Genomic DNA, 21,483 nt, shown 5'->3' on the forward strand with positions numbered 1-21,483 from the left:
ACCTTTCCTGTTTCAAGCAAAGTAATAACAATTACAATAAGTTGTCAGATTTTGTAAATGAAACAAAATATACCTTTTTTATTTTGGATCCAGTTTGTATCATATTATCACGTCACGTCACGTAATTTCAAATCTCCTGTAAGTACAGGATATCTTGCTTTTCCAGGGAAGATAAAGACATTTCATGATTGCTTTTTGACAAAAAAAAAAAATATAAAAAAATGTCATGGTCAACAATGCCAAAGTGTTTTCTGTTTTACTTGCTGATTCCCAGCTGAAGTTTCCAGAGAGTTCATCAGCAAGATAAACACCAGAGAACGCTTATTAACTATTCCCAAGAGTCAAACTGGTTGCTTATTTTATGTTTTCCTGAGGGATGTGTACATTTCAATTGTTATACAATAACCTTCCTTTGCATGACAGAAACTTACAGTTGTAAAGTCTCATTGGGGTCTGTTTGAACCAGAAAAGTCATGACATTTAACAATTAACGAGTGATTTCACCCAGACAACAACCTACTTTCAGCGGCACAGCATAAAAGTTCAAAAGTGAGACAACGCCCACTTGTTAGATGCCAGAGAAATCCACGTTTGGAGCCAGCAGTGCTGCATTAGTTATGGGCGAGTTGTCACCTCCAAACCTTCCAGAGGCTGTGTCCTACAGAGGTCACACACTGACCAGATAAACACTGTAGTGACACTTAAATAACACTGTCCAAGCTGCTGCAAATGGCACAGCAACATCTCAAAATATCCGCTTTTTTTTATTTAGGAATACACTGCTGTCAAACATGTGCATCATGTGTCTGTAAGGGCTATTTTATTTCATTCAACAGCAGTCATTACAGTTTATTTAAGAACTTTGTTCCCTTGCTACTCAAAATAATGTGTTACTCAAGCTAATATAATATGATCAACCAAATAGGTTCTCAGCATCATGTGAAACCAAAACTGGACACAAGCCACTAAAATAAAATATAAAATATAAAATAAGACACTATGTTCTTAGGAAGATACTGCTTGTACTTTACACCGTGTTACACTCAGGACCTCAAGGTATGCAGCACATGCAGCAATCAGTTTCAGATCATGTGGTCAAAATAGAAGATGGGCGGCCAAACGGCTTTCTGATATCAAGTATTCATATCAGCAGTTCAGTAGGCACCATTTAAAGTGCTAAAATGGCTGCTGAGAGCAAGAGGCTGTGAGGGAAAACAAAACTGAACGACCAGACAAAATAAAATCCTCATTTACTAAATAATTCTTGTGAAAAACTGCCGACACATTGACATGGTTTTATTCAGATGATTGGTTATTTTTGGTTATTTTTTACATTTTTTCTTTTCTTTTTTGGGGGGGTAGAGTTGCAACAACAACAACTCTACTGTGTTAGTGCAAAAGCATTACCTTTTAATGTAAGACAGAGTACACAGTGCTAAAGTAAGCTAACATGCTGATATTTAAAAAGTATGTTTACCTTATTCACAAGCTTACTTAAGTGTGTAAGCATGACATTTATTAACAGATAGATATCTAGCAAGTAAAATTCTACAACATCTTTCCATCATTCCTGCGTCCTGCTGAACCAAAATCACGGCTTGATGGCTACAGTGATCCTCGATGGATATTGCTCTCAGTGCTACAGTGTTTAAGAGCTACTTGGCAATGCAAAGTAGGTTTAAAATTCCACTCACTAACATTGCATGTTGCCAGCTTCGGTGGCAGCAAGAGATGAGTGAAAGATTTGAATCTCAATACCCACAAATCCTGTGATGTGACGTCAGTAAAGAGCAAACAGCAAGCTCATGTTTACCAAGCTGACTGTTTAGAGAGTCCAGCTTTCTCTCGACGGGGATTTCATTCTTTCTTGTTATTTGGGCTGATATGTCACAGTAACTCTGTACCACTGTAAAGAGACATATCGGCCTCCCTTTTTGTTTTGCAGCGTGAAATAGACATTAGATTTTCATTCACTGAGCGGAAGCAAAATAAAACAAGCAAAAAAAACAATCAGTGCCCATTTGCTTCCTGGTGCCAAATAGGTCAAGTGAATCAGTAAACAAGGATCTGTTTGTCATCTATTTATATGGATTGTATTTTTTAAGGTACACTCTTACATTGTTGTTTTAAAGGTAGACACGCAAAAAGAGCTGATATGATTGGCTTATAATTTAATTAAAAGAATAGATGACGATGCAAAATGTTGTTTATTTATATTTGGCACAAACAGTCAGGGGACAGATAAACATATCTGAATCATAAAAACAACCCAAGTCCCAGTGTGACATGCATGCACCCTAATCCACGTTCATCAGATTTCCATCTTCCCAGAAAGAGATTGTTCTGTGGGTCAGGAGGAAACATGGAATCACGCCCAGGTCAGAGTCAGGAACAAACAGGCCTATCCAGTGACTCGGACCCCACGGAGGGGGGGTGGCGAGGAGACTCCAAGGTGGTAAACATCTGTAGGGCTGTCAGGGCTACAGTAATGTGATGTGTAGGCAGGGGGCAAGTGTGATCAGCCTGATCAGTGTGATTGACTCTGCAGCTGTGGCAGGGAAGGACCCATTTCACAACACGGTTCTGTCACTGAAACCTGTGCTGGATGAGATGAATCATGTCGACACTGACAAGCTCAAGTGCCTACCACCAATGGATTCATGAGCTTCAGCAGATGAGCTGCCAAGTCAGTACAGTGCGGCTCAGATTCTGTGCAGCGTGAAACAGCCTTCAGTACTTTTCCATGAGGCTAGAGGATAGGTTGACGATGTTGGTGTGTTCCTCAGTCGTTGCATTTGCTGCCTTGGCCTTTCTTTGAACATACAGTATAAACCAAGGATCTGATATACTGGAAGCTGTTTCCTTCTGTTTCTAGTCTTTGTACTATGGCTAAGCCCCCCCAAAAATAATCTTCCTGGATCCCCTACAGTTATAGGCCCTTTGTTCTATCAAACTATGATTTGAAAAAAGAAAGATATTGTCCATCAAAACCACAGAGAAGTTTTACAGAACTGCACATTGATGGCCAGTTTGCATTATTAACTCAAATAAGCACCAAATTCAACCTTCCAAAATCACATTTTTTCAGTATCTTTACGTAAAGGAAGAGCGGCCACGCTTTGAATGCTCTTCCACCACCCATCCTTTTCTTTAAAATGTTTTGCTTGGGCCACAGACTTGAGTTCAGAGACATCAGCAGAGTCCTGGAAAGAGCCAATGTCCCGGCTCCATTGTTGTTCTATTAACTCACGCTGCAGGTTAATCCGTTACAAGGTGATGCATAGACTGCATTACTCATAAACAAAGCTGAACTGCATTTTTTTGTCAGTGTCTCCTGAAAGTGACGAATGTTTTTCTGCTGAACGATCATTAACACTTTAACTCTTCTGGTTTTGCCCTACATTATACAACTCTCATATGCCTCTTTAAGCCCAGCCATGACCTGGATATCTTTAGAAGCTCTGCAGAGACTTTTGAGATACCACAGCTATTTACAAATGGAAAGACTTTTTTTTTGAGAATTTAAAGTCCTTTCTTGACTTGAGTGTCATAGTTTTGGTGTTTAGCTCTGTTACTTAATTCATATTATTTTACCATGTTAATATTGTGCGAGATTTCTGAGAGTTGTTGTCTCATAAATTCTCTGAGAGCCTTTTTGTTTCATCCCTTTTGTGTTCTCCTTTTCGTGGTGTTTTCTTTTCAGTGCTTTGCATGTTCTTAGTAGTCTGTATTTTGTCACTGTAAGGTTAAAAACTATAAATGAGGTATTGGGGGGATTAAAAGAGCTGCGTCTTTCTTCCACTCGCTTTTCAAATAAACACACAAGCTTGTTAGACCACAATCTTTACAGCGTCAGGCTGTGGTGCTCATGGGAAATGCAGTCTTCATTCTGAGAAATGCTACCGCTTTTGTCCACAGGGGGCACCAAAATCAACACAAAATAAAAGTGTCTTGTAGTTGCTTGAAAATAGGCTCTATAAAGAATATAAAAAATGACACTTAGATCCTTATGAGACAACAAAACCTGGCATATCATATTCAGTGTCCTACAGTAATATAACGCACCAGTGAACCTCCACAGGCAGACGTTCACAGTGTTTCATATGTTTAGGGGCTCAACAATGCAGACTTGTACTCCTGACCCACATTGGCACAGCAGTCAAAAGGGATCAGGCGTGTGACACTGAGTAAATGATCACTGGTGCTTTGTCCCTTCACAATGACAGTGATGCATCTTACACAGGGATCATGTGCTTCTGCCATAAACCTACTGTAAGCACGTCAGCCTGTTCACTTTGTGTAAAGCAGTACAGCATTAAGTCATCACCTTACTTATTTTTAGCCTCAAACCGTGCATTTACAAAGATGAGAGGCTGAAGTGGAGAAAAGGAACGGGAACACAAGCAATGTCACCGCAAATGCCCCACGAAGGCGTCACAATCTGTAGCTCAAATGAAATCTCACTTGTATAGCAAACGGAGGCCTGGAGAATCACTATGGAGACACCTCCATTAAAGAGAGTGAGAGAAATGTCACACAAACTCTGCAGCTTCACACAACAAGCAGCTGATGTGCTTATTTAAACAGCCACAGCGGTGCAAACACACACAAATTACTGCTACTTATTTGACCTGATGGTAAGTGTGAGGACTCGTGGAATCACATAACAGCACCATGAACAGTAACCGAGTCATTTTCTCCATAGTTGGGAAATGGATGACCAAAGTTTGTTTCTATGAATTGGTTATGTCAAATAAACATTTTGTTGCCTACAAAGGTGTTCTGCAGGGACTTCTGGAGGCTTTCATGATCTCATGCTAAACAAATTCTTCTCTCATACTTGGCAGAACCACGCATAGTAAACATCACATTCTTACAAATTTCTTGTTGTGCCTGTTCCGTTTAAAAAGCATGCATTGTCTCACTGCTGTCTGTCCATGGCTGCAGAATACGCACAGTAATGTTCTGTGACCGCAGAGCAAACACAATTACGCAGCACCGAATCAAATGTAAATAAGATTTAAAAGTTTTTCATGTCAGTGGTTTTTGTTTAATTGACAAGATCTAGCTTCCTTCAACAGGACCTTTCAAAGAGCATTTAAAAAAAAACAAACAAAAAAAAAAAAACTGTAGGGACTTTAAAAAAAAAACCAAACAAATAAGCTGTCATATGTGGGTGAATCATCCTTTTAATAATCTATAAAGGCTCTGCATTGAAAAGGTGTGTCAGGGGGATAAGGGTATAAAAATAAAAATACAATAAAACATTTACACTAAACATACAGATAGTTGTGATCCAAGTGGAAAAAAGAAAAAAAAAAAAAAAAAAAAAGTACATTTCTATGAGATTTAAGGCAATCCCGTTGCTCTAGTGCGAGAAGCCCACACCATAACAGCAGCGTCTTCACAGGACATTCAGTCTTAAAAACGTCCATAGCCCTAAGTACAGCATTACACAACTGGCTACATGTGGCCCCCAAAAGACTACATTACAGTCTCCTATTCAAGCCGACGTGTGTGTTAACTGCTGCTGAACACATTCAATGTATCTGGAAACACGCAGATGCATCAACAAAGTGGCTAGTGTCTTTAACAAAAGTGTACCCACAGTACGTCCCTCTCACACATGGTTTTACATTCATCTGCAAAATGTACCATTTAAAATTGTGTTGGAGCATATATATAGCAACATATACTCTCATTAGGGAAAACAAAAAACAAAACACCCAGAATATTAGTTTTCATTATTAAAAAAAAAAAAAAAAACTTTTTAGAACCTTTAGAAACACTGAAGCCAAACTCAGAACTATCAGGCACATTTATGCAAAAGCTTCTCCAAACTGAACCAACTGGCTTCTAGTAGTTGAACTGATAAACTAGATTGTACAAAAACACTGTAGAAAATATGACACCACTGGAGTGTCATTTACATTTGGGCAGAAGTGCTTTAACCCACAAGAAACCAGATATCCCAGACTAATCCCTCCCACAGTTCAGCACTCCTCTACCACGGTACCAGCCGAGGAGGAGTACAGTTTTTTCTTTACAAGCCGGAAACCTGGACTCAGTTTAAGTACGTGTCTGAAAGTCGGGGCGAAGCAGGTTCCCATAAAAAGGAAGTCCCGTAGGCTGGGCCAGGCAGTGCCATCCTGCTTGAACACAAGAGTCAGCTCAAATGTGGGCACCACGGTGGCATCATACACGATGCGCTCCAGCCTTTTGCAGCCTTTTTCCAGCTCCAGATGGACGTAGAGGACGCAGCCACGCAGGCCACAGGGCTCACCAGACGCCAGCCGCAGGACTTCGCGAGCTATTCTCCGCGTGAGCTTCTCTGGAACCAGCACAGACGAACAATGCAGCGTCGTCTTCTTGGCCCGTGATAGGCAGTTTTCAAACATCTTGGCCAGCTGTTGACAGGTTCTGTCCTCAGTGACATCTGCATTCCTCTGAGGCTCAGCCAAGCAGTGATCCCAGAAATCCAGTTCTGGAAAACCAATGAAAGTTTTTTTTTCAAAATTGCAAACACCTACAAATCACATTAAGCTTTTTCTTGAAGGTTAAAGTAGAAATGTATGAGAGGCTGAGGGATTTGATCTGCTTTTGCATCCTTTGGCTGCAGCATGTGAGAAAAAGAAGGATAAACATACAGCCTATATTGTGACAGCACAGACCAATCACAGTCTGGGCTTGGCAAGACAATAATTCAGATACGGGAAGGAAAATCCTTTGAAATTTGCTTTAATGTCAGGCTGCTGTTGTGCAGACAGGCTTGAGGGATGACTTCATCCACTGTTGACTTGTCCCCGTCCTCCCCTTCCCTCCCTCCATTGCTGCAGCCATGCACCACACAGGGATAAACAAGCACACAACTGGAAGTATCCAGCAACTAGCAGGTTATCCACACAGACAAAGACACACTGAAAAAGCCTGCATGCCTACCGTTCTCAATGCAGGCCTGGTCATATCTTCGGTCAACTAATTCTGAGATATATTCGCTGCTTTTGGTCTTCAGTGTACTTGTGGCGACCATGATGGCAGTCTTTATTTCTCCAGGAGTGGGTTGTTTTTTTCTTTTAAACACCCCCCCTGTGGTGTTAGCAAATCTGCCTGAAAAATAAAACGACGACACGAAAAGGAGAAGAAAAGTCAGTACAACAGTCGTGTTTAGCTCAATAAGAGACAGGTGGCTCATTGTATGTATACTGCAGACATTCAAAATGTAACGCTAGCCTCAAAGCAGAAGTTTAGCTGTAACCTCACTACCACGTTAGCGGTTCATTTCTAGCTAGCAGCTATTTTGTTCCGAATATTAAGCTGCTTACCTTAAATATTATTTAGTGCAAAATAACTGACTTCTTTAATAAATTAACACCCACGCGCCGTTTCTTCTCCCACACTGAACACGAACACACACACACACACGGACACACAAACACACTGCATCAGGCAAAAGTTTTGAGGAATATTTATACATTTCTCCTACCCAGCTGACTCGTGGGTTTGACCAATCAGAGCACGCCTCTCGACCTACAATGCAGCTCTTTTCCGATTGGCTGCGAAATAGGGTTCATATTAAATGACTGACCAATACTTGGAGAGAATATTTGTGTTGCTACATGGACGAGGTAAATGTTGGCTGTAGCTGGTCAAGTCAGGTTTTGTTGTTGTTTTCAAAAAGGGATGTTTTGGTGTTAATTCACCCTAACACTATTTTTTGTTTTTTAATACAGGGTCCAGGGTCAGGTCTACCTGATTGACAGGATGTTAGTCTAATTTTATAGACAATACTGACACCATAAGTCGACTAAAACTAAACTAACAGTGGCAAAAACACACTTACAACTTTTTTTTAGCACAAATGCATGGTGGTGGATTTAGACTTAGACTTATTTTTTAGTCTTGTTTTTTTTTTTGTTTGTTTGTTTTAGACTTATTTTAGTTTTGCGGAGTTATGGTTGAAGTTGCATTGGTTTTAGCAACTTTAGAAATACAAGCATGTAGGAATAATACACATGCACAAGCAGGAGCTGGCATTCTTTGACACAAAATTAATAAAATAGTATTGATGCAAAAATAAAACTATTGCTACTGTCTTCAACAGTTTGCCCATGCATGTGGTCTCATTGAATGCTAAGGAAATAAATGCTTTTCTTTTCTGTCCTTGTCTCATCTCACTGTATTTGCATGTATATGAGTGTGTACACTTGGCAGGTAAAACGCTGAGCACAGATGTTCGGCTCATCAGCAGTGTATCCCTCATCATACACTCTCTCAACAGAAATTTTCTCCCAGTAACTGGATCTGCCCCTCTTTCCCCCAACAGCTCTGCTGGCTAAAGGGTGTGTGAGAGAGAGTGCTTTCCTCCAGTCACATGGGGAGAACTAGATATGCCTCAGAAAAAAGTCACATGCTTTAGCTAATGTTACTGCCTTTGTGGATGCAAGCATATACTGTGTAAACTGCTGAAGCGGCAAGGCTTTTGTTTGAGTTATGTGCAAAGGGCTTTCATGTTAGCTTGGGATAAAATTAGGTATTCAGGTTGGTTCATAACTTGAAGCTTAATAATGACTCTATTTGGTGTTTGATGATTCATCAGCTGCAATGTCTGCATGGATGACAAATACAGAAATCTAGGACTGAGAACACAGTTCAAACATGCAACCCACCAGCTGTGACTATCACAGAGATTGTAATGAGGTTTTAACCTAGATTTATGTTGAATATACAAGGTGTCTATGTTGCTGAGAAAGCTATCATTTAGACCCAGTAGCCCACATTTTACACTGTATCATAAAAACTTAACAAGCAGGAATAAACTCAGTTAGGGTTTCAAATCTGTCTCTCAAATGTCCACCCCTTATCTGCAGATGCTGTCATCATTTGCCATAATGTGGGTTAACTGTACGGCTTGGGTGAAAATATAGTCGTGCACTGATTGCAGCAGTGTCTGCAGCGGGTGCATAAAATCATGTACATAAAGCAGTAAGTTCAGGACAATAAAATGGCCATATTTAGCTGTGAGAGCAACATTGCTCCATACAGAGGCAGACTCAGGCTGCAGGGGGGCAGGGATGAAAAAGATAAAGAGAACATCAGCTACATGCAGTGGGGCACCAGCCAGCAGAAAGTCACAATTTTGGGTAATAAAACAGCCATTATAAAGGGCCTGTTATCATGCTTTAGCTACCACATGTATAACCACTGTTAGCAAGTGAAAGTCTGCAGCAGATCATACACCTGAAAGCCATATGGGAACCAATCAAAATGCTATGCAAAACGCTATGTATAGCAAGTAAAAGTACTCATTATGTGGAATATTTTAGAATAATGTGTATTATATTATTAGATTATAAATACTGGTGCATTAATGAGTTCATAACAGTCAATGGTAAAGCTGGCAAAGGTAATTGAACCACTTTAAATAGTTAACTTTTACTAAATTTGTGCAGACTGAAAAAAGTTAGGTAAACTATGTAAACAATACAGTTTAGCTAGTATGGAGCTTATTATAGACTGAGGTCTCGGATTTCATATTTCTGAGTGTTCTTGGAGGTCAAACAGAGTTCAGTAAAAAAGCCCTTAGGATCTCCGAATTCATGCATGAAATAAGACTCTGCAGCTAAAAGCTCCGAAGATCTTATGTGTTTACAGCAACTGTCACATCTCTGGAAGATCACTCCATTTGTTGTTGTCAGTGCTTAAAATGTTTCCCATGCCTCTGGTCTCCATTCTGCCTCTACATGAACTTCAGCTCTCCTGCATGCTGTCCCATCTGTCTGCAGCTTTCTTGTGCTCGTGTCACGCTGAGCAAAGTTTGATAAAGACTTACAGTCTAAGTTGGTTTCCGCTTGCTAATAAATGAATCTTTTGCTTTTTGCAGCTACAGTAAGAGATAAAGTTAAAGAGCAGAGACCAGGGTAGTAACGCTGGAGCACCTCTGCGTTTGACCTTCACTCCCTGCTCGTAAGTTGAGTCAACCAAAATCTTGCTTGTGAATTTGCACCATGCCGACCCCCCGCTTCCCTGAATGAAGCACTAGATAAAACGTGTTGTATTTCAGGTTACTAATCCATCAGAGTTTAGACGAAGCCTCTGTTATCCCCCAGCCAAAGCCCCTGGTATGCCAGGCTGGCACCACTCTCCACTCAGTGAAACGTGCCTCTTGTCGCACCCTCCTCCACACCCCCGATGAAATTTAACAACAGGAGCCTTTTTGCTGAGTTGCATTTCTCTATCTCCACTGGAGATAACTGGATGCATGTGCTGAAGCATTCTACATGCATAGCACAGCCTCTCTGAGAGCATCTCTGCTCTCGCACACCATTAATATGTCTTAATCAAAGAAATAAGGTCTCTTAAGTTAAAAATAAATGATATAGTATTTTTTCTCTGTAAGTGCCAGCAGACAAAATCCCTTACTCATGATTTATCTGGATAAATCATCTTCCTTTACATGCACTGCAATGCAAGTACTGTAAATTTGAGGTACTTCTACTTCACTTGAGTATTTCCATTTTATGTTGTTACACTTCGAATCCATTAAAGTACGTATTTGGTCTCAATTATATAAGTTGTATGATTCTGTAATGGGCCATTCTGAATAATGAGTACTTTTACTTTTAGGACTTTAAGCTTATCTTGATGCCCCCCCCCCAACCCTGATGGACATTTTGAATGTAGCATTTTTACTTCTTCTGCCACTGCTGTTGGGTGAGAAAGCTGTGCAGTTTGGGCACAAATGAGCTGTCAAATGAGATGTCAGTAGGACAGAGCAAAGCTTTCGTTGTTAACTTTTACTGCTGTGCTGCAAACATTACAGATTTATTGTGTGGTCCCACTGGGTCTCTGAAGCAAACAGTAGCTTTCAGTCAATGAGACTGCGGCCTTACAAAGGCAATATTCAGCAAGGCTCAGTTTTATAGCAACAGAAAAATACACTCAGTTGAAATTAATTCTAAAGATATCATTTATATAGATTTTATTTTACTGTCAGCGATGAGTAGATATCTGTCCTTAAGAGGGAAATTAAACACTGTAAGTTGTAGAGTGAAGCCGAAGGAGCCTGGCATGACATCCTGAATGCAACTCAGCCCACAGCTGGTACTGCATTATAGTGGTGTGTGTGGGGCCTTCTGCCAATCTGCTCACTGTCTCTTTGAGGGAAATGTGCCCGCACTCGAAGCTGTTACTGGGTCTCAGCTTACAAAAGCCACAGATAGAGCCAGTCCTCAGAACCCTGTGTGTGCATCGATTCAAAATGGAGGTCAGAGATGGGGGCAGCCGTGGCCTAGAGGTTGGAGAAGCGGCTTGTGATCGGAGGGTCACCGGTTCGATTCCCCCACTGGACGGGCAGGAAAAATTTGGGTGTGGTGGAGTGATTAATGCGAAAAATACTCCCCCCCTCTATTAGCCGGCTGATGTGCCCTTGAGCAAGGCACTTAACCCCCCAATATGCTCCCCGGGCGCCTGATGCTGCCCACTGCTCCTGTGTGTGTTTCACTGCATGTAATTTGCCGGGTGTTGCATGTGTGTGTTCAACTAAGGATGGGTCAAATGCAGAAGACGAATTCAGTGTGTGTATGTAAAAATATATATACTGCCAATAAAGTTGATTCTTCTTCTTCTTCAAAAATCCCAAAAGTCATTTGAATATTCTTAAAAAATTCAAATTAGTTCTATTTAAAAAAAAAAAAGATCTGGTTTATCAACCTACATGAATGTGGAGAAAGAAATTTTGATGTTAACTCACTCCACCGTCAATAACCCTTTGGAAACTTCAGCTATAAACACCAGTTTATGGACTGGAGGATGCACCATGTTTGCTTTCCTGGTCTTGTGTTGACTGCCTGCTCCCTCTAGTGGTGGATTACTTGAACTGACACTGTTGGTGGTGATATGGGTTACATGCTGTATATTACGCATTGTTTAAAACCATAAGACGTCATTCAGTGTATATTATATCAAACCAAACTGACAAATAAGTAACCAAAGATGAGTTCAAGATCTGAAGAAGTGAGTTCCACAACCAACCCATTTTCTAGTGATTTATTTAGGAAATTGAGGTGGGGATGAACAAATACCAGCCATGAAGCAGTTCCAGTGTCTTTAAATACAACCCTCTGCACCTGCTTTACTTAGTCTTTGTGCTTGAATGTTAGATTTAGTGGAATAAAAAACACCATTAATGCAATTTTGACTTGTTACTTTGAGTTTAGTCACATGCACGCACAAAAAATTACTGAGGAATGTACAGTGCTGTTGTGTAAAGGCAAGAGTGTTGGCTCGAAAAACATTTCTTTAGGAGAAGCCTGGCAGAATGTTTAACTAATACTTCACTGACATACTGTGAAAAAGGTAAAAATGGAGTACATCTCAGAAGTTGCCATGTCTTGGTGAAACTGAATGACACACAAAAAACAGAGCATCACAACAGACAAAATGGTTCACAAGCAAAGGAAAGTGATGAAAACACAAAATGAACTGTGATTTATTACATCAAATATGTGATGGACCTGAGGTCAGTGCACTGTACATAAAAGGTGTTTCGTGGCCCAACATGTAGACAGAAATCAGCTATGCGGATGTATTTAGGCTTCTCTTTGACAACAGTATAATGAAATAAATGGTGCATGGATTAGTTTTTCTGCTTATGGTATTGAGCTTATGCTATCAGTTCAAAGAGATTTACTCAGTCTGAGATTCATGATCAAACCCACAAATCACGACGCTTTGTGAAACCGCTTTCAGCATACAGAATCATACATTTCAAACAAAAGCACGGTTCCGACACGTTTCTGCTTCACAAAATGTTTCACAAAATTCACAAACAAAATGAAACTTCTCAGCTATTCCTCCAGAGCAACAGTGTGTGGGCGACAGGTGTGACTCATCTGCTCGCATATCTTCATGTGGATGTTCTTCTTTTCTATCTCGCGGCAGCTGAGACAGACAGAGCAACAGAGAGGCAACGGATGAGATAAAACCACATCTGTGCGATCCAAAAATAGAGTCTTTAACCAATCTGAGAAATGATCGGAATAATGCTCTGATCATTTGTTCTTTCATTCAAGGCGACGCCAGACGGCAGTGCTGTGCTGACTACGTTCAGTGTCACCACTGTTAGGTCCACAGTAGTACATTTTGCCACTTGTTCTGTGGTCTAAACTTTTATCTGTAGCCAGTTATGAAGAAGTAAGTATAGAAGTTTATTAATTATTAATTACATGAAATTTAATCATAAATTAAATGAAATCCTGTTAGAAGCAGGATGTGGTTCATTAGGTCAGTAAAAAAGCAGTTTTTGTCACTGAGCTTTTTAGCTCGTGAGCGTGAGATTCCAAGGTGAGCGAGTAACAAGCTTTGCAGTAGATATGAGTTGAAAGCTAAGATCCAAATAAATCCAGTAGTCTGTAACAACATAAACACTTTCTTCCTCAGCAAAATTCCTAAAGCATGACTGCATTTCCCTCTAAAGCTTGCAGCCAAGTCATCCAAGCCTGATTGTATTAGGGAAGGAAAGCAAGACATGTAGTGCCCAGAAGTGGGTGTTTTTTATGGTTAGGTACCACGTACAAACCACATATGACACATGTGTGCCGGTGGATGTGCTCATGTATTCACCCCACCAACAAACACGTACATGCCTGCAGCGTCTGGGCCACACTGACATTTACTGGCCGCACAATAGCTCCTGTCCAAAATAATCTGTGTTTATGTTAGGAAGTCCCTATCTTTCAAGCCCTGCTGCTTGTTCGAGGGCGGGGGCACGAAATCACAGGAAACACCTTCTGTTGCCCAGCAAAGCCCCAAAAGCCAATACAGTACAATGAGATATTAAAAGCCTGCAACTTCCCTGGGATAATTGTGTGTCTGTGTCTGGAGAAACAGTTTCACCAAGTGATGCAAGTATAGGCAAACAGAAGTAGAGTGGAAGGAAATAAAATGGAAGGGAGTTCACCATTTTCTTCGTCGCCTGATGACTTCATTCCGAGGAGCATGACACCATCTTTGGTGCTTTCGGGCCTGCTCTGGAAGGATGCGCTGCGAGAGGGGAAGAAGGATGAATGCTTCAGTTGTTCACGCACTGTTCAAATACAGTGCAAATGCAAAGCTCAGACTTACTTCTCGGTTCCAATATCGATGGTTTCTGTTGAACAGCAGACCAGAGAAGGTATGAGCAAACACAAATGATTGCCCATCTTAGTCAATATCCATCAATATATAATTTATCCTTCAAAAGATACATGGATTACACTACATGATATATATTAGCACATGGTGCAAACCACTTGTATATGTACCTGTGTGATCGTGGATCTTCTTGCCTTTGAATTTGAGGACAATGGCAGCAGCACCTCCAACCAATAGGACGGGCAACAGAATCCACCAGAGCTTTTTGTCTGATGGCAGAAGTGCAGGAAACAGTCATCTCTGTCAATCTAGTCCGACTTGTGTCTCACAGGTTATGTCGACCAAATGGCAGATCAGTGAGGCAGCATTTGCAGCACCTCAAAGTTAACCTCCAGACAGGAGCAAAGTTGGAGACTGATAGCATTATATATTGTTCAGTTACTTGTCACGAAAACTGTATTATTTGATCGCCTAGGAGCACCTAAATCCTCAGGTCACCACTATAAATAATAATAATAATAAACCACCATTTTTTACTTACTCTAAACATGTGCAATACCTCAGTTGTACAAATCCTTCACACAGCTGTGTATTTGTTGTACTGCAAATATAATTTTGCACATATGTATATATATGTTTAGTTTTATTTATTTTTTATAATCTTTTATATCTTTTTTATACCTTTTGTGTACGTTTTGCGCTGTCTAGTCCCGCTGGCTGCTGTAAAGACCAAATTCCCCCTCAGGGATCAATAAAGTCTCATCTTATCTTATCTTATCTTATCTTATCTTATCTCTTATCTGGGTGTACCTCCTTCTGCTCAGTTCCACCCTGCAGATCAAACTGCTACATCACTGGTCTCATTTTGGTGAATTCACCCATTGCATTTCTGGTTTGTGGTTGCAGAGTAGCCCACACTTTGGTTGAGTTCAGTACATTACCTGATTTGGGTACTTTCTTGTCAGTGTCAGTATGGGAACCTTTCAAAACAACACTTAGGGTTAAAACGATTGATGAATTGACATGATTTGACATCATTTTACTGATTCTTCATTTCTGGGTGACCATACAGCATACATGTACAATATAACTTACCAGCACCATTTTTAGGATCTTCTGGTGTCCCCGAAGGTACTGCTAATAATGAAATGAATCAATTATTCAAATAAAGCCATGCAAGTCAGGTAACATTTAAACAGCTGCAGAATTGCGAATGAGTCTACAAAGAATTTAATCTTGTGTTACACTATCCAAACAGACATACAATGTGTCTGACAGATGTACTATTCACAAGGAGATTAAGGATTCCAGTTTTAAGTTCTAATGAAAATATACATGTCCAAATGCAGTGTGTGGGGCAGGATTGTGTGCACCTGTTGAAAATAAAGATCAGACTTGGAATTCAGTGTTTTACATTTAGGTTCTTTGAAACTTCTTTTTTATTCACCTGGCTTGTGATGAGACAATCGTGGAAACAAGAAGGAACATTATTTCATGTGGTACATACCTTTGTCTGTCCTTGCTTTTTCAGTGTCATGTTGCCCTAGCAAAATTCAAAAGATTTTAAATTCCTTTGTTTTAAAAAAAAAAAAAAAAAAAGAAAAAAGATTACATCCAGCATGGTCACATCCTGCTCTCGTGCCAGTAAATCCACATACCTTTGTCTGTCGTTGCTTTTTCAGTGACATGTTGACCTAGCAAAATTCAAAAGATTTTAAATGACATTTTTCTTAAAAAAAAAAAAAGAAAGAAAGATTACATCCAGCATGGTCACATCCTGCTCTCGTGCCAGTAAATCCACATACCTTTGTCTGTTCTTGCTTTTTCAGTGACATGTTGACCTAGCAAAATTCAAAAGATTTTAAATGACATTTTTCTTAAAAAAAAAAAAAAAAAGAAAGATTACAGCCAGCATGGTCACATCCTGCTTTCATGTCATTAAGTCTCATAACTCATTGAATGTAAGCTGTAATAATGTGTCTGAAGTAGCCTTCTCACCTGTCTCCATCTCTGTCGTGTTCTGAGAGTGGTTTCCTGAGTTACTGGAGTGAGTTGATTCATTTTCATTTTTCAAAGCTAACAGGCAAAAAGAAAAGAAGGGTTTTTTTTTTGCATGGGTCTACAAACCAAACCATTTTTTATTCAAAAAAAGAAAGAAAAAAAAAAAAGAAAAAAATGTCAAAAAAAGTCTAACTTTCATTGTGTGTCAGGACAATAGCTGAAGATGTCATCGCACTGTGCTCTGTTGTCTTTGCTGAAAGGGTTGAAGCCTCAGTTTTTCCTAGGAAAAGAAAAAATGTACTCAGATATCTCCTTTTCAGGACCAAGGAGCAATAGATTCGTTCTCATACTAACCGTCCTCAGGAGGTTGACTGGTGGTCTTGGGGGGAGTGGAAGCTACAGTGACGTTTGTTTGTGCTGCTGTTGGTGTTGTCGTCGTTGTCTCTATTTGTGTCGAACTTGCAGTTGATTCTGTGGTGCCTGCTTGTGTTGTAGTTTGGTTTGCTGTTGAGGTTTTTGTTGTTGTTGTTTCTGCTCCAGAGAAGGAAACCCAGAATTTAACGCTATTTCTACAGAATCAAAACTATCACTGTAAGAGTATCAGTCTGGGGTCAACAACGTAAGAAAATAAAAGTTTACGCTTTTGAGCTATCAGCGTTTTCACAGAAGTTTTTGTTGACTGTGTTGACTTTGATACAGATTTGCGTGTTTAATTTAAAGGATTTTTTAAAGTTTCAACATCATAACAAATCTTGGGTAAATGTATATTTCTACACATATCTTAGTATTATATCTCACTTCATGTGCATTTTTGTGTGAAATTCATAACATAAATTACATACCATATAACTCATTTCCATAGTTTATACATAATTGCATATTTGGTAAGAAAATTTGGTAGCTGATTCTTAGCGATCGTTGAAAAAGAAAAAAGATTACGTCCAGCATGGTCACATCCTGCTCTCGTGCCAGTAAATCCACATACCTTTGTCTGTGCTTGGTTCTTCAGTGTCATGTTCACCTAGCAAAATTCAAAAGATGACAACAGACATATTAACTGTTTAGCTATAGAGATGCTAAGTGGATTTTGTGAGCTGTTTTCAGTCTCAGTGCTAAGCTATGCTAAGCTAACTGGTGACTGACTGTAGCCTTCCACTGTGCTGTGGTGTTATTGATCTTGTAATACTACTGTCCACCAGAAAGCATTTAAATGTAATGTCCCCCAAAGGTCGACACGTCCCCTTAATACATAGATACATATATACATGCATGTATATTTTTGTTTCAGTGGGTGATGTTACTGGCGGTCATGCTTTGTTACCTTTCTCAACTGATTCATGTGAGTCATCTGATGAAACTGTAAAGGAGCAACACAACAGTGTGAGTACTGTTATTTGTGACAGGTAAAATCAGTAAAATCAATCCCAAGAGTAAAATCAAGAGTAAATTTGTTGCTATAGACTCATTTTAAGTCACATTTAAGCCGCTGCATTCACACTACCTGGGTCTCTTACTGTGATCACTAATCCACCTTGCTGGCTCTTACCCTTTAAATCCTCACTGTCTGAGGTCAGTGAGAAATAACTTTACAAATGTGTTATCTCGGAATCCAGAATGCTTCCGTCATGGAAAAACCAGAATAAGTTAGTGTATGTAAAACATTTCCTCAGACAGACTCTCTATTTTAGGTTCACAGTTGCATATTTGCATTGTTCCTGTCTGGCATGGCTTTAAAGCCCAGGGTCTGAGAAACACCTCAAGTGTCAGACTGGGCATGAGAAGTCAAGACTGTGTTGGAGGTTGTGACGGGTTGAAGTGGATATCCTCTGCATGAAGCTCTGCAGCAGTGTGTAGCTGCATCCTGTCCCAGACGCGTTATTGTTGTCCCCTGACCTGTGCGGCCAAGCTTCCTGTCTTCATTGCTTTCAGGATGCCATTCAACATATTTCACACCACTTCTCTGGAGAGCTAAACTGCACGTTACAGCAAAGACCACATGCTGCTCTGTCTAGCTCATCATGTCTCATCAGGAAGAAAAGGCTGTTTTAAAGGCTTTTGGGGCAAGTCCAAGTCCCAAGTCTTTTAAATCATTCAAAAGAAGACTACTAAACTCTCAAGTCTCTCAGGTAACTTCTGTCAAGTCAGGTCTCTTATGTACTTCAATTGTTAGAGGCAAACCCAAGTCAAGCTTTAAGGATTTTGAATCACCTGGCAAGTCGAGTGTCAAGTCCATTATGTAATTTAAGTTCCAGTAAGTCTTAAATATTTCAAAGCAAGACTTGAGTTCTTTAAGTCATTCCAGACAAGTCATTTCAAGTCTAAAGTGTTTCAGAGCAAATGTAAAAAGTATTTTGGGGTCCCAAACTTTATTTGAGAAAAAGCCTTTAAGCCAAGTCTTAAGTGTTTCAGAGAAAATCACAGTCTCAAGTCCTTAAAAAGCCATCTGATACAAGTCCAAACAAGTCAGATTCTCAAGTCATTGTTAGGACTAGAGATTGACCAAGTCTCAAGAGAAATCTTCTGCTGATTTTCTTTTCATTGCTTTCCTTGCTGTGGAAAAGAAACTCATTAAGTCTCGTAAAAATCCCTCCGGCTGTAGCCTGGGCGAGGGTGTTTCCTCCAGATGTTTACTGCTAAACGCTGGAAGTAAATTTGGTGCCAGTTGGGACGTTCTGCTCTCTGTTTTCTCTGTGAGAGAGGGAGCAGTGTGGTTCCCACTGGATATCTGCTGTTAGATCACCTATCTGCCCAGTGCAGAACGGTTAAAAGTTCTTTTGGCTCTGTGCAAAGAAAACAAACAAATCAAGAGCCACCCTCTTTTTCCTTTCCTTCGACCAAGAGGCACTCATTTGTCACTTAAGCACTTGCAGTTTTTCAGCCTTGAGGTTTTGATTTGTGCTTTTATTCACAATAAAAAATAAATTCTACCATCACTTTCACTAAACATGGCAAAATGTTAAACTGCTTGCAATCCGTTTTTCTTACTAACTACAAAATGCAATAAAAGTGGAGAACATCTGAAGGCATACACACATACACACGGAGCTTATCTCAGCCTGAATTAACGGAAATACACTCTTTGAATGGATGTCTCTGAGGTAACGTTCAAAGTGATCTGTGATCTGTATCTGTGCACATACCATACCAAAACAAAATAACAAAAAAAAAAAAAAAAATCAAAGTGGTTGATCAATCAGAACAACTACTGCTGCACAACACAAAGACATTTATTTTCTAACAGCAATAAATTCATTTTTTGTCCTATGAATGGGATCAGAAACCCTTAGTTATGGAAATATTTTTCACTATAACATGTCAGGGTTGTTTCATACATAGTAAATAAGATCATTTTTCAATTCTCCTGTGTTGTGATGAGGCATAGACACACAGCTGGAACTAACCCTCAGCCCTGATATCTAACAGCACGTAGTCCAACAAAAAGCAGTCTGAATGGCTTCACCCACCTGGCGTAAAGTCATGAACAGATGCAAGTAGAAGGAGGACAAGAACTTTGATAAACTTCATGGTGATTCTGCGGCTGTGGGCTCCTCTGACTTCTTCCTCAGACTCCAACCGAGTGGCCAGTGGAAAAAGGTGTCCGAGCTTGGGCGCTCCGCTGCTGATGCTTATTTTGGCACTTCCTTCAGATAAAGAAGGGGAGGAAATGCTCTGGCTTCCCTTCCTGATGTAAAGTGGGTGGCTGTGGAGAAGGCAGCCAGCGAGGGTAAAACTTATGTCCATTTAACGGAAATCTCAATTTTGTGTATGAACACCCTGACAGCTCCCATTACTTATTTTTTCCTGCTTTGACAACACTTTATCCATTGGAAGTAGACCTAGAGGGTGCAAAAAACATTTTTTTTAATTTGTGATCACTTGAATAAAGGATGCCAACCAATCTTTTTTTTTTTTTTTTTTTTTAAGCACAATGTCCAAGAACTGTATGGAGGTGATAAGATAAGTACTTAGGAATAATTGACAGTGGAGATTTAGAAGCCTCGCCCACAGAAAAACAGGAACCTCTTGCATCACACTCATGGATGCTGTGACTTGTTCCATGCCAACTGTAAGATGCATATCAACAAAACAACTGAAAAAAAAAAAGGTCACAAAATTGAAGTTTGTTTTGTTCAATAATGACTGGAAAAGATGACAAAGAGCCAAGTGTTGACAACCCAGAGGGAGCAGCTCAAATACCAGCTGTGACGTTTCACTATTCTTCATTGTTTATGTAACAGCGCCTGCAGAAAACATGGAAGTGACCTGAGATGGGTCACCATGCACACTGTGAAGGCTAGTTACCATGGACTAAATCTAGTTTCTAATTAGGAGTTAAGATCTTTTTAGAGGGAAAGAAAATGAAAACATAATTTCAAATGCAATACCAGATTTTGTGGCTTTCTTACTCTTCATTCAACTCCCTTGGCCTTCATCTTATCCTTCTGAGGCTACAAAAATCAAGCTCTTGTGTTTTCAGGAGATTGAACAAGCAGAATGTTAAGAGTTTACTTCCTTTGAGCATTGTGTTTGATTTTGGCTAAATAGACCGAAAGAAAGACACTTCAGAAATCAGCAACAAGAGAATATAGGCTACTTAGTTAAACTGTGAGGCTAATGTGGGAATATTCTATGCCAAATAGTCTATTTAACTAACTTCTCAAAATCAAACCAATAAAAAAATGTCCTCCATACTCCAATCCACATTTTATCTTTGTGTAAAGCAGGAAGCCTGCAGATCTCTATCTCCTATTTGCACAGGTATGTTTTGCACAGTCTTGGCTTTGTCTTCGTAGTTTAATCAAAGAAGTCACAAAGGCTGATGAAGAGGAAACACCTTTGTTGCAGAGTGGCCAAGGAGCAATTTCCCATTTACATCTGTGGCCAGTCAATGCCAAAAACCTTCAGTCTGGCCTGCACACAGCAGAGCAAAACACTCATGCACAGAGACTGAACACACACACACACACGCGGCAGTATAAGTATTTTATCTAAATGTGATATAGAGTGTGTAGTGATGGAGGGCCTCTGAAGCTCTCTCCTTTCTCTCATTTCACCCCTTGAACTCTGAGGTGTGAATCGAATTTTGTGTCTCTATTGTTTGGGCCTTTGACTGCCCCCAGATTTGAATTATGGGTGATGGCGAGCATTTCCTTTCTCGTTGGAAAACACAGACTATCACGTAGCTCCACAATAAAGCATTGCTCACTCGCTTTGCAAAAAAACGCCCAAAGGACTAAGCGTGTTATGCATTTGATTTTATTTTACATGGTTGCATATTCATTGGAGCAGGGCTGTAGGACAGCATGAGTCACGCATACATACACACGCACACACACACATACACACATATAC

The 21,483-nt window shown here is 40.0% G+C and overlaps 2 protein-coding genes across 12 annotated transcripts; both read right to left on the reverse strand.

Moving 5' to 3' along the window:
• Positions 1 to 5,171: 5,171 nt before the first annotated feature.
• LOC124054780 (DNA damage-inducible transcript 4-like protein) lies at positions 5,172 to 7,481 on the reverse strand. The gene is made up of 3 exons (XM_046381141.1): positions 7,323 to 7,481; positions 6,940 to 7,107; positions 5,172 to 6,484 (listed from the first exon to the last, which is right to left on the reverse strand). Exons 2-3 carry the CDS (start codon positions 7,028 to 7,030, stop codon positions 5,994 to 5,996), a joined length of 582 nt encoding a protein of 193 aa, XP_046237097.1. The 5' UTR covers positions 7,031 to 7,107; positions 7,323 to 7,481; the 3' UTR covers positions 5,172 to 5,993.
• Positions 7,482 to 12,030: 4,549 nt separating this feature from the next.
• LOC124054823 (salivary glue protein Sgs-3-like) lies at positions 12,031 to 19,887 on the reverse strand. 11 transcript variants are annotated; one of them, XM_046381230.1, is made up of 15 exons: positions 19,596 to 19,887; positions 17,453 to 17,488; positions 17,117 to 17,152; positions 16,486 to 16,662; positions 16,325 to 16,411; positions 16,129 to 16,206; positions 15,936 to 15,971; positions 15,789 to 15,824; positions 15,638 to 15,673; positions 15,226 to 15,267; positions 15,072 to 15,110; positions 14,301 to 14,399; positions 14,122 to 14,146; positions 13,958 to 14,040; positions 12,031 to 12,939 (listed from the first exon to the last, which is right to left on the reverse strand). In XM_046381230.1, the coding sequence occupies exons 1-15, from the start codon at positions 19,870 to 19,872 to the stop codon at positions 12,926 to 12,928; spliced, it is 1,101 nt and encodes a 366-aa protein (XP_046237186.1). In that variant the 5' UTR covers positions 19,873 to 19,887; the 3' UTR covers positions 12,031 to 12,925. The 11 variants fall into 11 exon arrangements, with proteins under 11 accessions (XP_046237186.1, XP_046237187.1, XP_046237185.1 ...); XM_046381231.1 differs by having other exon boundaries at positions 15,226 to 15,264; positions 16,486 to 16,665; XM_046381229.1 differs by having other exon boundaries at positions 16,486 to 16,665.
• Between the last annotated feature and the right edge of the window lie 1,596 nt (positions 19,888 to 21,483).

Source organism: Scatophagus argus, chromosome 23 (genome assembly GCF_020382885.2).
Source record: "Scatophagus argus isolate fScaArg1 chromosome 23, fScaArg1.pri, whole genome shotgun sequence".
Taxonomy (NCBI): Eukaryota; Metazoa; Chordata; class Actinopteri; family Scatophagidae; genus Scatophagus; species Scatophagus argus.

Excerpts from the sequence above, each read along its gene's own strand:
- LOC124054780 (XM_046381141.1), bottom strand. The coding sequence starts at position 7,030 with ATGGTCGCCACAAGTACACTGAAGACCAAAAGCAGCGAATATATCTCA. Across the intron at positions 6,485-6,939 it reads CCAGGCCTGCATTGAGAACG|AACTGGATTTCTGGGATCAC; the intron begins GTAGGCATGCAG and ends TTGGTTTTCCAG.
- LOC124054823 (XM_046381229.1), bottom strand. The coding sequence starts at position 19,872 with ATGGACATAAGTTTTACCCTCGCTGGCTGCCTTCTCCACAGCCACCCA. Across the intron at positions 15,825-15,935 it reads AAAAGCAAGAACAGACAAAG|GTCAACATGTCACTGAAAAA; the intron begins GTATGTGGATTT and ends GAATTTTGCTAG. Across the intron at positions 15,268-15,637 it reads AAAAGCAAGGACAGACAAAG|CAGTACCTTCGGGGACACCA; the intron begins GTATGTACCACA and ends TTTCATTATTAG.